Below are 20,041 nucleotides of genomic sequence, written 5' to 3'. Positions count from 1 at the left end.
AGTCTGCAAAAGGCAAAAATAGTACGGCTAGATCAGGTGTGGAGTCAAGAAAGATCCATTTTTCTCTTTCTTCTCCACTGAACTGTGCACAGTAGGACTTGGTGGATTGTCACCATTTGCATAGGCAATTATTGTTTTTAATTCAGGACATAGATTTGTGAATGAAAGGGGGAGCTGTTGTTAGAGTGACTGTGCATGTCCAAGGTAGTTGTCAGCCAACACTACCATCGACAACTGGTCTAGTTATTGTGTAAGCATAAATGACAAGAACATGACTTTTTAAGGGAAATTGGAATAAGAATTTTTTAATAAGTTGTGAGTAGGCTCTACTCTTAAGTGCCTTAATTTTGTTTTTATTTTTAATTAAGCATATGGTTTAATGTATTATATATGTTTCTCTAAGCTTTCTCATCCCTATTTCTTTATCTATTACTTCTGCTGAAGTAAGCAAGATCGAAGAATCTCATGATTACAGGGAACTGTATAAGACAAATGGATACTGAATTTGCTTTAATACGGTAAAATGGTATGCATGATTAAAGAAACATTAGTTAATAAAAACGCACTCCGATTAGACAGGAGGGATAATTTCCTGTTTAAAACATGAATTTCCTAAGAGGAACATTTTACAACATTTGCCCTGGGGAGAGAGTTCTAAGGTATTTATTAGAGGTGATGTAAGAAAAGCCTCTACAGTTGCTTCAGGCTGGCATGTATCGTCAGTCAAGAGTTCCTTCAGAGAATTCCCTATCTTTCCAAGGATCACAAGTCTGGAAACACAGAATTGGACAGTTGTAATCTAAACTTACTTGACCATAGAAATTCCTATGAAAAAAGAAGTACTATATTTTTACAGGATGCCTTTGGGAAATTGTGCTGTGTAGCACTAACCTATAAAACATGAACATTTCTAACATGAGGAGAGCTTGGTACTATACCTAGGAGCACCTGGTCATGAGCCTTCTCTGGCTCAGTGCTTTGAACAGTCAGTGTACATAAGAACTGTCAAGACCTGCTCGTTGATCACTTCCCCCTGAGGGGGGAGCAGCCTTACCAGGCCACAGTAGAGGACAATGCAGCCACTTTTGATGAGAACTGATAGACTAAGATCAGAAAGAAGAGGAGAACCTCCCCTATCAGTGGACTTGGGGAGTGGCATGCATGCAGAAAGGGGAGGGAGGGTGGGATCGGGAGGGGAGGAGGGAGGAGCTTATGGGGGTATACAAAATGAATAAAGTGTAATTAATAAAAAATTAAAAAAAAAGAACTGCCAAGAAATCATGTTCTAATTCCATAAATCATGCCAGGGCCTCGGTTCCTGAACTTCTAACAAGTTAATGCTGCTGCTCCATGAACTTTTCTTTGAGTAGCAAAAACACTTGTCTCCTACAGCTGAAGGTGCCCAGAAACGTTCAGGCCACACTGTTAGCTCATTTTTTTTTCTTTGTCTTAGAGGCAATGAGTACACAAGAAATGCTTACCAGTAAAACCTGTTGGGTGTGATGCGCTCATGCATGAGTTGCCATCTTCTTCCAAAGTCCATGGAGCTATAGAGCTGAAAAACAGGTGAATAAACTGAGTGAGTGGGGGGACAAGAGTAAACAAAAGCACAGGTGTCCCCTGCCATCCAGTTCCAGTGTCAAAGAGCGCTAGCACATACAAGCAGACACCCAATTTACTTAGACAAAAATGCAAAATTCTTACTGTGCTTGTTTATCACTGTGCCTCCTTGATCTGTTTGTTAACTGGTGCTTTTGCTTTAAAACGACAGATCCACCCTCATATTGAGGACTCACCCTGAAGAATGTGGCAACAAGGAACAGGTATATTCTGCACTCTTAGGGAAAAGGTTCATGTATGTAAAAACACTCATCAGCTGATATCTAAGCTAATGCTATATACAATATGTTGCATTCTTTGGCTTATTTTTTTATTAATTAACTTGTTTGTTCAATTTACATCTCGGTCATGGTCCCCTCTATCCTCTCCTTTCATTCCCATCCTCTCTGCTGTACCTCTGCTTCCCTATTACTCAGAATAGGGGAAGCCCCTACCCACCCATATAGCCCAGCTCATCTAGTCAAATGAGGACTGAGATTGTCTTCTTCCCCTGTGCTGGGTAGGGCAGTCCCATCGGGGGAAGTAATCAGAAATCATGCAACATAGTCCGTATCAGAGGTATCCTCTCTTCCCCATCACTAGTTGGCCCACATGAAGCCTGAGCTGCCCATGTAGAGGACCGGGGTCCAATCCATGCATAGTCCTTGGTGGGTGCTTCAGACTCCATAGACCTCCGTGGGCCCTAGTTGGTTGGCTGTGTTGGTCTTCTTGTGGAGCTCTTGTCGCCTCTAGGTTCATGTATCCTTACCCCAGCTTTTCCACTAGACTCCCTATGCTTCGCAAATGTCTGACTGTGAATCTTAGAACTATTGCTAGGTAGAGCCTCTCAAAGGACAATTCTGATAGGCTTCTGTGATTTATATAATATAGGTACTATGAAATGGAACTCTTTAGTGTCACCAGAAATGTCACGATGATGACAATCCCATACCTGGGCAAGATGGTAGGAATAAACCTATCTAAGAAAATTTCCCTCATCCAACCAAGACCATCAAAAATGTGGCTTCCTCCACACACAAAACAAACAAACAAAAAAATCAAACAAATAAAAAGTTTGTAACCATTTCAGCCTACACATTTCTCTTCTTCTCATCTCTTATTTTTACTTGGCACTTACCATGATGTAAACAGATTATATTTTTCAGGTTTATCTATTTTTAGTTGTATTTATATCCCTTGATTATACACAAATACCTGTAAAATACTCAATACATTAGCAATAATTTTAAAAACAGAAATGGCCAGGTTTTAATATATAGCAACTTGTGAAAAAAAAAAATCTCGATCTCCAGGGCTTTGAAAACAATTTTAAAAAAGGATCTCATGCCTAACTAATATAGTCAGATTCCTTATCCACTTATTTTATGGGTAAAACATCACTATACCAACCTGTGAGAAACTGACCATGAGTCATTTTCAGTCAAATAAATTAAATCACAAAAACTGATTCTACATGACACTGAATAATGATAGTGGTGGTATTAATAACTCTATGTTGTTCTTTCATATATATATATATATATATATATATATATATATATATATATATATATATATCAGACCCATAAAGATAACATGGAAATAGGGTAGGGATTACCAACATCAACACCTGCTCACCAGTGTTCTCTGATCCATCAAAACAGACAAGACCACTCTATTGCTCATGACCATTCTACTACTGCCGCTTACCCTCTGCCTCATGCTACTAACGGCTAGCATGCTCCTCCTTCTGAAAAGCAGCGAGTCATAAGGGGAGAGTGTTCATGCTTTAGTCACCTGTGTAGGAGAGAATGGCTTTAGGCTGGCTGCCTGGCACTTCAAACATGAGCCCTATTTCTGAAACTAAGTCTTGGAGAAGTTGAAATTGAGTTGAAAGAACCAAGACTTAAATTTTCTAGTGACCAGCCTAACTCTTCTTCTAAGAATTTTGTGTCTAGTCTGTCATGATCATTATACCATAGTTAGGTAATAATGCACATGAAATTCTATTAGTAGAGAAATCAGAGGACTCCAGAAGTGAAGCAGGTGTTTGTTAGTATATATAAATAGGAATCCCCAAATAGCATCCTCTCTCGCTATCACCTGTAGAGTTGTGCTTTCCAGAACCTCACCATCGGGTCATGTGGACATGTTCCAAGTCCAGTATTTTATATCACGTATGGTAATCTAAAACTTTTTATGGCAGTCAGAGAAAATCTGACCAATATATGGTTTTGGCTTATATTTATTGAACAATGTCATAATGAAAATTATAATTTTCTGCTGACAGAATTAGTTACTTTAATAGATTTATATAGACTTATATTGATGTTATTGATATGTACATTTGTTTTCAAAATACTACATGACAGTCATGGGTATGCTATCAGCTCCATTTTATATCTCAAAGTATCAACATTTGATGCCAAAAGTGACTGCATCAATCCCACACAGGACCTTGATAACTCTACTGGGGTTTCTGCTAACGCACAACAATTCTACAGTAGTTCTCACTGTATGTATGCAAACTGTGTTCTCCTTCCATGACTAAATAATAATGCCTATATTTCCAGTTTCTCTATATAGGGAAAATAGGCAAAATTAGTCACCATTGCTCCTATTCTTCTTCATGTATCAGCTTAGTGAATAAAGCAATACAGACTTTAAACTATTAAGTTACATGACATATAACAGCAAATATTATTTTTATTGAAAAACAATTATCATATGCATTATATATTTACGAATGCAATGGGACATTTATATGTATGTTAGGTTGTGAAAGGGTCAAATTATTCTCAATAAATTTATTATATCATATAGTTAAATTTGTAAAGTGAAAACACTTAAACTCTACTATTCTAGAAATGGTGAAGCATAAAATGCATTTACATCATTCCACTGGGAAACAGATAACTAAAACTTACTTTTTCTGTACAGAAAACATTTTCCTTTTGATCAATTTTCCTGCACCCATACTCCCTGGCCTCTGGTGGCCATCTACACTTGACTAGTCTTTGAGGCCAGTTTAAGATTCCATAAATCAATGAGATCGTGTTGACTTTGATGTCCTGGTTTTATTTTGTTTTGTTCTTTACAATTTATTCACTTTGTATCCCGGTTCTAGCTCCCTACCTCATCTCTTTCCAGTCCCAGTCCAGTCCAGCCTCCCTCCTTTTTCCCCCCTCCCCCTCCCCTAGTCCACTAAAGGGGAAGTCCTCCTCCCCTACTAATTGACACTAACCTAACAGGACTTCCTCTGTCAGGTGACAAGATCGCCTTACTAGGGGGAAGTGATCAAAGAGGAGGCAACTGAGTTCATGTCAGAGACTTCCTGTGCTCCTTTTACTAGGGAACCCACGTGGAAACTGAGCTGCCTATATACACTGGCACAGGAGACAACTTCCTGAACAGAACACCAACAGCTCAGGACTAGGATCAACACTCAGTAAATGGAACCTCATGAAACCAAAAAGCTTCTGTAGAGCAAAGGACACTGTCAAGAGAACAAAACAACAGCCTACAGACTGGAAAAAGGTGTTCGCCAATCCTACATCTCAAGAGGGCTAATATCTGAAATATATAAAGAAATCAAGAAATTAAACACCAACAAAACAAATGATCTAATTTAAAAATGGAGAACAGAGCTAAACAGAGAATTCTCAACAGAGGAACATTGAATGTGAAGAAACACTTAGAGAAATGGTCATCATACTTAGTCATCAGGGAAATGCAAATCAAAACGACTCTGAGATTTCACCTTACACCCACCACAATGGCCAAGATTAAAAAAACTCAAGTGACAACACATGCTGGAGAGGGTGTAGAGAAAGGGGAACCCTCCTCCATTGCTGGTGGGAATGTAAATTTGTACAACCACTTTGGAAATCAATCTGGAACTCTCCTAGAAAATTGGGAATAGTGCTTCCTCAAGATCCAGCTATACAACTCCTGGGCATATATCTGAAATATGCTAAACCATACAACAAGGATGTTTGCTCAACTATGTTCACAGCAGCTTTATCCATAACAGCCAGAACCTGGAAACAACCTTGATGTCCCTCAACCAAATAATGGATACAGAAAATATGGTACATTTACACAGAGGAATACAGCTCAACTATTAACAAGGAAATCATGAAATATGCAGGCAAATGGATAGAACTAGAAAAGATCATCCTGAGTGAGGTAACCCAGAAGCAGAAACACAACATGGTACTTACTCGCTTACAAGCAGATATTAGCCATATAATATAGAATGAACATTAAAATCTATAGATTTAAAGAAGTTAAACAACAAGGAGGACCCTAGGGAAAACATGTAATTCTCATTCAGAAGGGCAAACAGAACAGATACTAGAAGTGGAAGAGAGGGAACAGGATGGGAGCCTGCCACATATGTCCTCTGAAAGACTCCACCCAGCAGGGGATCAAAGCAGATGCAGAGACTTTGGGCAGAGTGCAGGGAGTCTTATGAAAGAAATGAGAGATAGAAAGACCCAGAGGGGACAGGAGAGACACAAGGAGACCAACAAAGTCACATTTAGTTCTTTAGGAAGAAAAAAAAATGTAGCTCTGAGAATACCTACAGGTATGCCATGTGATAGAGAAAATTGCTATTGAAATCACACACACACACACACACACACACACACACACACACGGAAAGAGAGAGAGGCCTGAAGTATTGACAGAAGTAGAAATGGAACAATGAGGTTTCATGAAGAAATAAATCTTCAGATGCTCATTTAGAGACAGCTAACATGAGTACACAAGAAGTTGGACACAGATTTATGATATAGAAGGAACAATAAGAGCAAAAGGGCCAAAATGACCAATATCTTGAATTGGCTTATGGAAGCACTAAAGGAATATGATGGCTATTGCTAGCTAAAAGGAGGTGTAGTTTTTCTATCTTCTGATTTAACATTTCATCAATTTGCCTATATTTACTTCTGTTTGTTTCTATGTAGTATCTATATTTATACTGGAAACGAGATGGACCAGACCAGTAATTGGGAAGAAGATAACAATTTACTTTATTGCAAGAATTGACTTTTCTAAGTAGGACTTCAAGAAATAACTTGCTTTCCTTCCCGTGACAGATATCAGGGGCTTGGTTCTCAGAGCGAAGACGCATGTTTCCCAGTTAAATGGAGGGGGCTCCTGAATCAGTTGTGACACAATGCTCATCCTTTGAAGCTTGAATCTAGCCATAGCAAAGAGATGACTGTATCATGTCTTCCTCTGCTGACAACCCAAGAGGTTCACCTTGACATGCTGGAGTCTCTACCCTTCAAGGAGAGTATCAGTCCTCTGCCATGGAGAATCCTGATGGGAGAACTATGCTCCCTGGGGCCCATTCTTCAGAGAAGGATGGCTCCTCTCATCACATGATCTTCCTACCACAGAAAGGTTGAGCTGTTCTGGTGTCCTCCCTTTTCTCTGGTTTTGCTTTCTCAGCACTTCAACTTGACTGATGAAAAAATTAAATTGAATTTTCTGCCTATGGGCAGATTCAGATGAATAGAAAGAACAGGCTCCCATTCATTAAGGGACCAACTTAGCTAACTTCAATGTAAAGTGAGTTGCTGAGTCTGAAATGTGTTTTCACTCTATCATGGGCTAGGTTTTTGCAGCCTCTTCATTCAGAGACTTGTTCACCCTCTCCATTTAATCATTCATTCACTCATTCATTTATCCATAGAAAGCATGTGAAACAACTATCATACTGTAGGTACTGAACTAATTGCTAGGGTTACAAAGATGAAAAGCATGATGGCTAGTGGAAAACAGAATTACATATAATTATATTGTCCTGAACTGTTTGCCATAGCAATCTCTGAGAAATTACAGGAAACTAGAATTTTCTTCTTTGCATCATTTAGACTTTAAAAATTTATTATGAAACTAATTGAATTTTATAATTAAAACTGTAGAATTCAAAGAGATTAAATAGAGACTTTTGCAAAAGGTGTAAGAAGAATATTAATATTATGAAAACATTAATGATATACTATTGAAACACAAAGGGTATAAGAGATGTTTATATAACTATCACAAACTTGAACTATATTAGAAAAATTAAGCCAAAATATTAGCAATGGTCATCTCAAAATTACAGGATAATAAATTATATGTATATAATGAATGGATGTATATATGTGTGTAGGTTTTAGTCATTGAGATAATTTTCAGTCATTTGTTTACAGTGGATGCATATTATACTTCAGCAATCACTCAAGTACATTTTATTTTATGTCTGTTTTACATGGAAAGATTTTTATATTAATGGACATATTGCTATATTTTTATTCTTTTTTAATTAGATTTTTATTGTTTTACATTGATTACATTTTATTCTCTTTGTATCCTAGCTGTAGCCCCCTCTCTCATTCCCTCCCAATCCCACTCTCCCTCCTTCATCTCCTCCCATGCCACTCTCTAAGTCCACTAGTAGGGAAGGTCCTCTTCCCCTTCCATCTGACCCTATCAGGTCAGGTCTCATCAGAACTGGCTGCAATGTACTCCTTCTTAAAAAAGAATAGAAATTAAAATACGTTTTTTTTTTAATTAGGTAACTTCAATTAGACAAAATAATTAGATGTTTTCTACAGAATTTCATTTTACATAAATTACCATTCATAGTGGTACATTCTTGTTTGGATAAGCAATGCATCACTCAAAGGATATTTATACAGCTTATATTGTTTCAACTCAACATTTTTTATGCAACATTAAAATACAAGGTGTTTTGCAAATACTCAATACCCCTAAACGAAACGTTTTTTGTAAAGTGCTACATATTTTGTTCTATATTCCATTCTGTGATAGTCCCTATCTGACAATGACATCATCCATAGACATCAAGAGAGAACTTATCATATTTTCTCTTTTCTCTATCTCTGATATATATCATGGCCCCAGGTTTCCTAACAAGCACATAGCAACAATAACAACAGCACACACACACCATACACACACACACACACACACACACACACACACACACTCCATAACGAGTCATCAGAACAGCTGAAAATATAGAAGAACAAGCTCTTGTCCTTATTGATTCAGCTATTAGTTCCCTAATTACATCAGCCTGCCAGGGAAAAGCATCTGAGAGCTGATGGACTAAAGAGGTAATTTAATCAATAGAATACTCTGTAGGGAGAGCAGCAGGTTATACCTGAAACTTAAGTTCAATAAAATAATGCAAGATCATTAGAAGCATCAGGCATTACTATGAGCTGACAGAGAGACATGGTGTATTCCTCTATTTCTATGTCTGAAAAGGTTATTTTATGTAGAAATAGGGTCTTTGAAGATGCAATGAGGTAAAATTGATGTCCTTAGGGTGGGCCCTAATCCATGTGACTGGTGTTCTCCTCTGGGGAAAGACAGCGACAAATGGAGGACAGTGGAAAAACACAGAGGAGAGTTGTCATGAGGAGACAGAGGGTCAGAGGGAAGCAACTACAAGCCAAGTGTTGCCCCCAATGGCTGACAACCCACCGCCCCAGGGAAGGCAGGGGAGGAATCCTCCACAGGTTTGGAAGGAATTGAAACTCTACCAACATCTCGATTTTAGCATTCTACCCTCCAAAGACAGGAGACAAAACCTTTCCTGTTGTTCTAATCTAGTGGTTTGTGGTATTTTGTAATATCAGTTCAGGAGAAGCACTGCGAGCCGCTCATACCAAGGGAGCACGCAGCAGGAAGGAGAGCAGGATTTCAGGTCTCCATGCATCTCTCCGCCAGTGCCTTATTTCTATGACTGATAAACTATCTGGTTCAGAGTCAGATTGCTGATTCTGTAACTGAGAGACATAGACTCATCTTCCTACATTTTTCTGCTCCACGCATTATCAGAAAACCTGAATCCCAATCTATTTTCTAAGTATGCCGTGGATTCATACTCATCACATAGAAATAACAAATAGAGTTAGAAGAGGCAATAGAGTGTGTGTTTTAGAGTAGTACTTGGCGTTCCGGTCAGCTTCCCATCAGATAGTCTATCTCCCACTTAAAAGGAAAGGATATATTGGACACATCTATGTAGAAGTTATCACTTACAGGAAATGTATACTTGATGTTTAAATGCCCACAATAAACTAAAGAATTTAGGTCATGCCTAGTGACTAGTAACTTATGAAAAATATTGTCTCTGAAATAAAATAGTCAAGCTAAGGTGTGTAGCTCTGTGAAAGACAAATTACCTAGCATGCACAAGATCAGGGGTTCTAGCCATATCAACACACACACACCACATTTTCTACTCTAAAGAAAACAATCTCTACCATTTTCTTTAATGGCACAAAGATGAGTGTGAGAAGGCATGGCTGGCCAATGTGGAGCTGCAGGGAAAACCATAGGATTGTGACAGTGTTTTCAAGAATTCAGGGTGACACAATTCTGGAGAGACTTTTCCAGGTGTGTCTCTAGTTGCAGCCTCCAACAGTCTCTAAAGAATCTCTGGTTTCACTCTCAGTGAAGACAAACCCCACCCAACTCTCTTTCAACTTCTATAGAATAGACTATAGCCTTGGGAGACAAAGTTTTCCCCTTGAACACATCATCTATATGGTGTTCCCTTAGCCCTGTCTGTATACAGAGGGCAGTAGTCTTCTTTTATTTTTCACTCTGATGGATTCCTTCAGTCACTGTTTAACAAATAGAGCTCATACATCAATTAAGAGACAAACATTGTATTTGGGTTTGGGAATACATCTGTAAATAAAATGAACAAAAACTATCTGCCTTCAAGGATCAACTGAAGATGAACAAGAAGACTCTGTATCCCATAATGCAGGGCTCAAGGATTGTGAGAGAACAGTATTGTTATGTGTGCTTGTCAAACACAGGCTCACCTCCTGGCACTCAACACAGAGGAAAAGATCCTTTGCTTACTCAAGAGGAAGATATTCTCATTTATATTGAAACACTTGGCCCTCTAGGGCTGTCTTCTATTTTACTGCTTTTGAAAGAGACAAAAGTGCACAAAGGGTTTCTCTTTCCTCTTGACTTTAAGGGGTAAAAGCAATGGCACTCAGCAGAGGGCATTTCACCACAATGCTGGTAAGAGGCAGGGAGCCCACGGGGAGAGCCCCATCTAAAACTAGGCTTATCTGCACTTCAGCTTATTGAAAGCTGGTCCAGTATCACTGAGGTTTGTCGTTTCAAGGGAGCCTAAGAACTCAATCTTTTCTGTAAAATCTTTACTTCAAAACTTCAAACATCTAACATAATTCAATAGAAATAAGACATGATCTGGCCCAGATGGCCAGATGTTAGCTTGGGGCCACCACTCTCATTGTCCCTGTGTACCGGCCTAAAAAAGTATGGTTGCTAGCTTTTAGAAAATAAAATATGCAATTATCAATTAATTTGAAATTTGTGAAAATAATATTAGTAACACTTTATGTATGTCCCATGAAACATTAGATATACACTTTGGTATTTGAAATTCAAATTTAATTGGGTATCTCATGTTTTGTCTGAGAATCTCTTCCACAAAGTTTCTTTTATTCAATTTCTAAGTCTCTGGGTTATAAAATGCATTCCATTTGATTATGTATGTTGTTCTTTAACAATGGAATTGTTTCTGACTGAGTTAACTGAGAACTTTAGAAATGAATTAAATTATCACTTGCAGTCAGTGAATTGATAGTATTTTACTAGTTAGTATTGAAGAGTACCTAGCATGTGCAATGCTCAAAGCCAGACAGTTTTATTTGAAACTCATGAATAACACAATGTCTGTCACCCTTAGGAAGTAAAAAAAAAAAAATGGCAGGAAGAGAGATGTGCCAGCAAGTAAGTGCAGCCCAGAGACTTAGGCAGCACGGAGTGGCCATGCTCAGCCTCCCCACCAGAGATGGCTCAAAGCTGAGTCATCATGGGTTGTACGTTTTGGCCTGAAGAGTAAGTTTCACCTCATCCTTGGAGATAACCACGATGAAAGATCTGATCATTAGGAGAGACGCTGGAAATAAAACAGAAACATGATGTCATCCCGCCAAGATTACAATTCACTTGGCCCAGATTGCCATGCATTGATCCAAGGGTAAGAACTCAATGAAGATAAAGCTGAGCTGGAAAGGGATCCAAAGGAGATGGTCTGAAGGACTCAAGAGGAAGGGAAGGAGATGGCACCACTAAAATATGCTGCAAGGGCACAAGAGACTAGGAGATTGACTTTTAGAATGAAAAAGGCTAAAACAGAAAAAAAATGTAAGCAGGTAGATATTTATCATAAACCTAAAAAAGCAAATTATAATTCTAAAGTCAAGGAAATTCTTTTAGGGAAAACTTCATAAAAATTGCCTCTGAAAAAAATTGGGGAGTAGAGAAGGCAGGATATCCTGTTAATAAAATAAAGAATTTCAGATTCAAGACTCCTCAAAGCTTTCTATCAAAGCATATCTAACCCTCAAAGGGAATAAAATGTTCCACCAGGAATCCAAGGTTTGACCTCGAGCTGTTTGAAAGGGCAAATATGCCCATATCTCTAATTCTCAACCTGAAAATTCTAAGCATATTTTGCAATCTTTTCTAAAACATGTATTTGTTTAGAATGAATGATAATTTCCTCACAAATCTTCAAGCGACTCGGATCATCTAGAAAAGTATTCTATGCCTGTGCCACACCTATTTCAGCTCTTCCCTCACAGAGAGGCATTTTTCATTACTACTTTGAGGACAAACAGCAGATAAAAAACAAGGGACTGTGTATCCTGTCTAGAGGCAATATGTATGCTTCAGATTATCTCTCTAAGTATATCATAAGATACCAGAAGAGAAAAATCCTGTCTAAGATTCTGAATCCTTCAAATTCTTCCAAAAGCTACATCTCACTGGATAGCCATGTAGGACCAAAGACCATCACTTTTAACAACTGAAATAGGCTTCAGAAATGGTCCAGACACGTGCTCTGACACGTTAATGAACTCTTTGAATTGAGGAAATGCCTCCATGAGATCCAGATGTAAGGAACGTTCTCAATTAGTGATCAGTGGGGGAGGGCCCTGTCCATAGTGGGTGATGACTTCCCTGGTCTGGTGGTCCTGGGTGTATAAGAGACCAGGCTGAACAAGGTAGGGGAAGCTAGCCAGGAAGCAGCACTCCTCCATGGCCTTTGCATCAGCTCTGCCTCCCGGCCTGTTTGAGTTCCTATCCTGACTTCCTTTGGTGATAAATAGCAGTGTGGAAGTATAAGCAGAATAAACCCTTTCCTCTCCAAATTGCTTTTTGGTCATGGTGTTTCTTCTCAGCAATAGAGACCTTAACTTAGTCAGAGAAGTTGGGTGACCTCCATAACAACACAGTTAGTTAGTTGTGAAGTGAAGTTCAAAATCCAGAGCCCCAACTCCAGCTCAATGTTCCCTTTACTAAACTAAAGTGACTTTTTGGTTGGTCGCTTGATATTAAAAGAAAAACAAGTTCATATAACCTCGAAGAAATAATGATTCATTTGGGTGCGCTGTGAATGGCTGACATTGTATCTTGAGTTTAGCTAGTGCCTTTATTTACAAATCATTTTCACAATTCATTTCATCCTCTTTTATGCTGAAGAGTATTTTCTAGGCTAATAGTCATGTAAGACAATCTTGCAAACAATTTATGTAGTATTTACTAAAATCCATTCCTTTGTCCCCACAGTCCTATTCCCTTGACCATTTCCCTCTGCAATCAGAGCCTATTCATTTTTATATATTACAATTCTGAAATGGTGCATATTAAGCCATACCCTTTGAGCAAAAATAGCTTGTTCCTCAGTGAGGAGAGCTGAGTGTACCAGTGTGATTCACATTCTCCTCCCTACCTTTCACCTGTGTTTTCTCTTTCTTTAATGGCGTTGGCTTCATATCACAGTCTATTGTTAACATATGCTTTCCTGCCCACTTCTCCAGCCTTTGACACTGTCCAATTTGTCTTTTTTTTTTTCAGTTTATTTACTTTACATCCCAAGGGTGCCCCCTCCCTTCTTAGCTCCCAGTCCACCCCTCCCCCAAAGGAGGGTGCTGGAATGTCACTCAGAAGGGGAAATAGAACAGACAGCAGAAGTAGGTGAAGAGAGGAAACTGGGCAGGAGATGGAACAGGGAGGGAAACAAGGGTGGAGATCAGATGTGGGGAGAACTGGGGTGTGAGGTGAGAGGGCTTGGAACAAGAAGGGAAATTGAGGGGGGCATATCTTTGTCAAGCTGGAGGCCTGCTACAGGATAGGCTCCTAGGAGGATATGGGTGTGACTCTAGCTGAGATGCCAAATGGGGAGGGGGGAAGGGAATGAAGAGTGAAGTGACCACTTCCTAGTCAGGCAGGACTAGTGAAGGGGGGAACAACAACCCACTGACAAAACCTTTGATCCAATTTTCCTTAAACTCTATTCCAAGGTCAGAATTTTTTTTCTCAGAGGTCTTGATCTACCTAATTCTGAGCTGAGAAGAACTTAAGTTTTAGCTTACCTGTTCAATTTAAACCACTATTCTATCAAAACAATAGCAGCCACCTTCAATTTAGAAGAAATAAAGACTCCTGTGTTCTTGCTATAGGAAACACAGTGTCTGGAAATACAGGCATCTGAAGTTGCTTAGGATTTTCAGAGTAAAAATGTGTCAGAAAATGTAAATTCATCCAAATTATTCATGTCCTCTTTTTTAAATTGTTGTGATATATATTTTTAATTCCTAAATATAAGGAAAATAGTGTGTATTTCTAAGTCAATTTAGAGGTAAAACAAAGGACATAAATAACCCCTCACCCCCATACCCCTGCACCCCGCATGCCCGCAGCCCTGCACCCCTACACCAAGGATTTGTCCCAGAACTACCTTTCAGCATACATTGTCTAGTTTATCTGACACAGTATACTCTGTGTGATGCTGTTTTCTGTCCACAGCAAAGCTCCGTGGTGTTATAAATTAGGTCAAGACTCCCAAGGACAGTTTCAGGTGATCCAGTTCCAAATAAGACAAGATTCCTATGAGTGCCAATTTGAGTGAGTGAGGGGTTTTGAGAAAGGAAACAGTGAGGAGAGCTCAGAGGTTCACCCTAAGAGGAAAACTGTAGACACATGAGACAAAAAACTGACTAAGCATTAAGAAGACTTAGGGTAGTTTTTCAATGAGTGGAAGGGTTGATCTGGGCAGTAGCCAAGGTTTCCTCCCCACAGCATCAAATGGCAGAAGTAAGACCAAAAGCTGACATTCAGATTGAAGCAAATGTTGGCTTTGTGTGAGAACTAATATTTTATGATAAGAACTCTCTGTGGCCGGGAGAAACTGCTTCACAGCACACACGTTCTCCTGGGAGTTATGTGATTCGTTTGAGCAGAAGACAGATGAACACTTTGATTAAGGCAATATTATCTGGAAATTAAAGTGTCAGATGAGGTTTAAACTTGATGAGTTTGCTGGTCCCTTCAGGTAGGCATGCATGTATTTGATTCTTCGTCCAAGAGCAATAATCTTCAGCACAGAACCCAGGAGGTACTTGCTACTAATGTTTCCCTAACATATATAAAGATTTTTTTTTAAAGGAACCTGAATACTGTGTAGAAACCCAAGACTGTGAGGAAGCTGTGGGAAGATTTATCCTCCCTGTGACTAAGTCCTTTCTTTGTCGAGGGGTTTTTAACATCTCCTTGGGGGAGGTAGAAGTGTTTTCTCACTCAGAATCTAGGTTGTCTTTGTCCCTTGTTTTGGATTGTGTTTGCACTGTAAGTGGCACTGTCAGAGCTCTGTGAATAGTGTCTCTCTCTAAGAATAGTGGACAGGTTTTCTCACCACCAGGCAAGTACCCTATCCTGTTGGAGGGTAAAACGAGGCAAAGGAGAAGCCAGACCTAAGAGCAAATCCAACTGAGATGATAAAATCACCCAGTCAGCCTTAGAGTTGTGAACAATGATCTGTTAAAAATTATGGAAGAAGGGGGAGATAGAAAGACCTGGAGGGGACAGGATAGAAGCTCACAAGGAGACCAACAGAGAAAAAAAAAAAAACTGGGCCCCGGGGGTAGGGGTAGGGGAGAGGCTGCAGAGACCAATGTTCCAACCAAGGACCCATGCATGGAGATAACCTAGAACCCCTGCTCAGACATAGCCCATGCAGCTCAGTCTCCAAGTGGGTTCCCTAGTAAGAGGATCAGGATCTGTCTCTGACATGAATTCAGTGGCTGGCCCTTTGACCACCTCCCCCAGGGGGATGCAGCCTTGCCAGGCTACAGAGGAAAACAATACAGCCAGTCTTCATGAGACCTGATAGGCTAGGGTCAGATAGAATGGGAGGAGCTCCTCCCCTATCAGTGGACTAGGGGAGGGGCATAGGGGGAAAAGAGGGAGGCAGGGTGGGGGCTACAGCTGGGATACAAAGTGAAAAAAATGTAATAAATAATAAATTTTAAAATTTATTTAGCTTTTACACAGACCTACATTAAAGTTCTAGCTGCATCAGTAAAGTAGCTATGCTGCCTTGAGGGTGTATGTGTGTGTGTGTGTGTGTGTGTGTGTCTGTCCATCATATCCATTTTTTTTTCACATTTGTTCCAAGGATTAAATGCAGGTTTACATACTTGTGAGGCAAGTATTTTACTAACTGTGCTATAGCCACAGCCCTTGAAGAAGACAATAACTTCTCAGTTTTCTTATGTAGGTAAGCTGAAGGGCTGGCTTCAGAATTGCAGGTCCTGAACTTCAGACTACTCCGTGTACTTGTGTACTTCAATAGCAATGGGTAACTCAGTCACATTCTAGAATCTGATTTCAAAGGATCAGACCTAGAGCCTAGACATTTGCAACTTAACAGACTCTCAAATGTTGAGGGGTTACATAAGGAGAACTTGTTCTAGATATTTCTTGAGGAAGTTTAGAGATTTCTGGACAAGCACATGTCATCACAGGTAGACAAGGCCGGATGAGGGTCTGGAGTTCTTAGAGCTGAGAATGTCACACATTTTCTGCTAGGACCCACTGGAGCTGGTGTGGCCAACCTTTCACGTATTTCCTCATGCTGTAGTGACCCTCAGCATTAAAGTTATGTCGTTGCTCCTTTATAACTGTAATTTTGCTACTGTTATGAATTGTAATGTAAATATGTGTTTTCTGATGGTCTTAGATGGCCCCTGTGAAAGGGTCATCCCACCCCCAAAGGGGCTGCAACGCACAGGTGGAGAAGGACTGCAGAGTCAAAGACTTGCCTGTGAACGGAACACCCAGGAAGCTGCTTCCACCGTATCAGAGGGCTTTGAGCAAAGAGTCTGACTGTCTGTTCCACTTGAAACCACTCTGTTCAACTACCACCATCAAAATGCAGAGTAAAAAATATAGCCTCAGCTAAAATCAAGAGCAACAGCTGGTCTAGATGCCTCGAAAGTACACTTCATTTATTACACAGTTAATTAGCCTTCCCTCTAAAAGCAGCAGCCATTGGCACTGTGAACCAAGAGCAGGGTACTGGCCAGATCTTCTCGGCACCTTCACATGGTGCTGATCCATGGATGCTAAAACGAGGTGAGGGCAGGTTGACAGCATCTGCTATGTGGTTTGAGAGTTCAGTGCTTCATCAGTGGATCTCAACTCTGAGTCTCCTGAAATTACTGCCAACACTGATGTTGCAGTCCCATAAAATAAATTAATTAATTAAAAATAAAACTCAGACTCTTCGAGAACAGACTACCTAGACACAAGTGTTCTTCCAGTGCTCAGGTGATAGAAATATGGAGGAAAGGTTTAATATCATTAATATAGAGCAAAGGTGGCCAAACTGTGACCCATGAATTGGTTTTGCAAAGAGACATTGATTAAAATGACACCAGACATTTCCAGCTAGAGATGAGTTGTAAGGGAGATCACCTGGCTATTCAAATGTAAAATATCTGTGATCCAGTCTTTGGCCAGCTACTCTTCTTCAGTGCTGAATTTAAATAGTGGTTAAGGACTCCTCAGTGCTTCCTGGTGTGGCTTCATATTCCTTTGACCTTATTTTCTAGGCTGGACTCTTAAAACACATAGTAATAAGAAGACATACGTGCTGGACGTGTTGAAATGGAGCCATGCACTGGGTCTAGCGAATCATCTCACTTAACCCTCCTAGCCCTGGTATGTGGGCCTCCAATTATCATCATTTTATGAAAAATACAATAAATCCTGGGAGAAGACCAAGCCACTTGGTCTATATACAAAGAGAGCATGGAGGTCAAATGCAAACCAAACTTTCTGTGTTCACGGCCTATCTGCTCAGTCATGATTCTACCCACCAGGATTCATAGCACAGACACCTGGAGCTTCTGAGTCAGAGCACTGTGTGAGCTTTGTTGAGCCACATCAAGGGCTGGAGACCTGTAACCCCTCCTGCAAAGGGCCCTGGCCAGCTGGGGTCTTTAGCATAATGCTCCAGGAAATGAAAATCCCTGAAAGGGGGAATTGCTATTTTGTAGTTTTTCCATAAGAATTTCTGGGCTATGTTTGACTCTTCCGGGAAACGAACCTGATTCCTGGTTTCATGGTATCAAAGAAACGGGCAATAAGCAAATGTATATTTCTATAGTCATAACCACACATCTATACACAGTTGATTTTTGCTAGCTCTGGTAGTCAAACTCTGCAAAGTAGGTGTGAGTGCTGATGTAATATAAAAACAATACTAAAGCATTGCTTCTAAAGGAAATGCAGGAGTGGGCCTCTTTGAGTCTCTAGAAGCAACATTTTCATCAAACAATCAGTGCACAACCTTGTTTCAGGCATGTTTCTGTTTAAAGACACCTTACTTAACATTCTCCATTGATTCACAGACCCCGAACGTGTGGCGAAGCACTGTGGGCTTCAGGGAAGCTTATATAGCTCACCCATTTCCTCCAAAAAGCATGTCACAGCCTCAGCGTGCTTAGAAACACCACACAGCCCCCCTGCCCTATGCCTGAGGATCGAATTAAGTATGGAAACATTTCCAACAGCAGAAGCATGTGAACAGTGCAGCGCAAAATAGACTGCAGTGAGGACTAGGACTAGCAGGGGAGCTGGCTGGAGGAAGCTCAGGGTGTCCCTGTGGAGCCTCCCTGGGAAGTCTGCACGTCGGGTGACTCATATTTTCTTCACCTCTGCTGCTGCCCATAACTTCAGGGATTTACAAGTATGTTTCACCAAGTCAGCAAATTGACAAATACAGAGTCCATGAATAATGAGGATCAGCTGTGGAATGCCATGCAGGAAGAGCCAAGACTGTTAAAGCTGGATAAGGGCACAGAGCTTAAGTGAAACTCTTGTTTGTTGAGGTGCCCAGGGCAGATCTCCCTGAGGAGGTCACATCTCTGCAGACGCTTGTGAAATGAGAGGGTGATGCGTGAGCATGTGTGTAAAAGAGCCATCCAGGAGGACGAAAGTGTGACAAGGGGGACAGTGCTAAGCGGGTACTTCTGTGCTGCGCATGAACAACGCTACAGACTAGCATGGTTTAAGCAGGAAACATGCGGGGAAATGAATTAAAAGAACACCAGGAGTGAGCCTCAGGATCCTTCAGGGCCAAATCTCCTGAGATCTATTTGGAGAGAAGGCTGTACGATCCGGATGAATGTACAGAGCTCACTGAATACTCTCTAGGAGCAGAAATTCAGGGAACCGTGGGACGCACGGAGACAGGATCAGCAATGCATGCATGCATTCTGGAAGAGGCAATACAACATGTCCTGGAATGCCTAAGAGGAGCCAGAGAAGGGCTTTAGGAAATGCCAGTAAGACCAAACAAAAGAATAGCTGTGAAGTGTGAGGGAAACAGAGGAGCCATGGGATTTAGGCAGCTTCGATCTCATTAATACAATAGTCAGGGAAGAAAAGAAAGCTGATCACACTTGGGCTGTGTCTTAGAAATGGAAGCAGGGAGGATTGTTGAGTTGTAGATAGATTTAATAGAGACTGACAAGCCAAGGGTGACTTTGAGGTCTGAAGCCTGCAGAAAGGAGCAGCATTGCTGTAATTCAGTTCTGAGCTGGAACAAGTCTGCACGGGCATGAAAAGTTGCAGGTGTTGGCTGAGCAGCCAGCTCAGTGGGCAGAGTACATGCTGCTCAGGCACAAGGATGTGGGTTTAGATCCTAGAATCTACAGAAAGATGGATATGGAAGCATGAGTCTGCAATCCCAGTGTTCCTGAGAGATACAAGGCAGAGTCAGGAGAATCTCCAGAAGCAAATGGGCCAGCCACCCTGGCATATACAGCAGCCAACACAAAAAGAAACGCTGTGTCAAACAAGCATTTTCTGATACACCACCCACATACAAAGACTTAAACAATAAAAACAAAGAGTTGCATACCTGAACACACTCTTCAGAAGGTGTGAGTATGTGCTACTTAGAGAGGAATTGCAAAGAAATGTCAGGTCTCAAACCAGTATTATGAATAACCTACCATGTGAGCTCTGCTAGGTCCTGACTAAGGAAGAGACACAGAACAAC

General features: G+C 40.4%; 1 protein-coding gene across 1 annotated transcript in view; it reads right to left on the bottom strand.

Annotated features, from left to right (window-relative positions):
• The window catches only part of Sorcs3 (sortilin related VPS10 domain containing receptor 3), a 621,887-nt gene that overhangs the window by 221,009 nt on the left and 380,837 nt on the right, over positions 1-20,041 (bottom strand). Inside the window, exon 5 of the mRNA XM_055591687.1 lies at positions 1,482-1,555. Coding sequence (XP_055447662.1) covers positions 1,482-1,555 — 74 coding nt within the window. The remainder of the gene's footprint in view (positions 1-1,481; positions 1,556-20,041) is intronic.

The sequence above is a fragment of the Psammomys obesus genome, unplaced genomic scaffold, assembly GCF_907164565.1.
Source record: "Psammomys obesus unplaced genomic scaffold, mPsaObe1.curated_primary_1811, whole genome shotgun sequence".
NCBI lineage: Eukaryota > Metazoa > Chordata > Mammalia > Rodentia > Muridae > Psammomys > Psammomys obesus.
The sequence above is the reverse complement of the archived record's forward strand: the minus strand, read 5'-3'. Positions and strand labels throughout refer to the sequence as shown.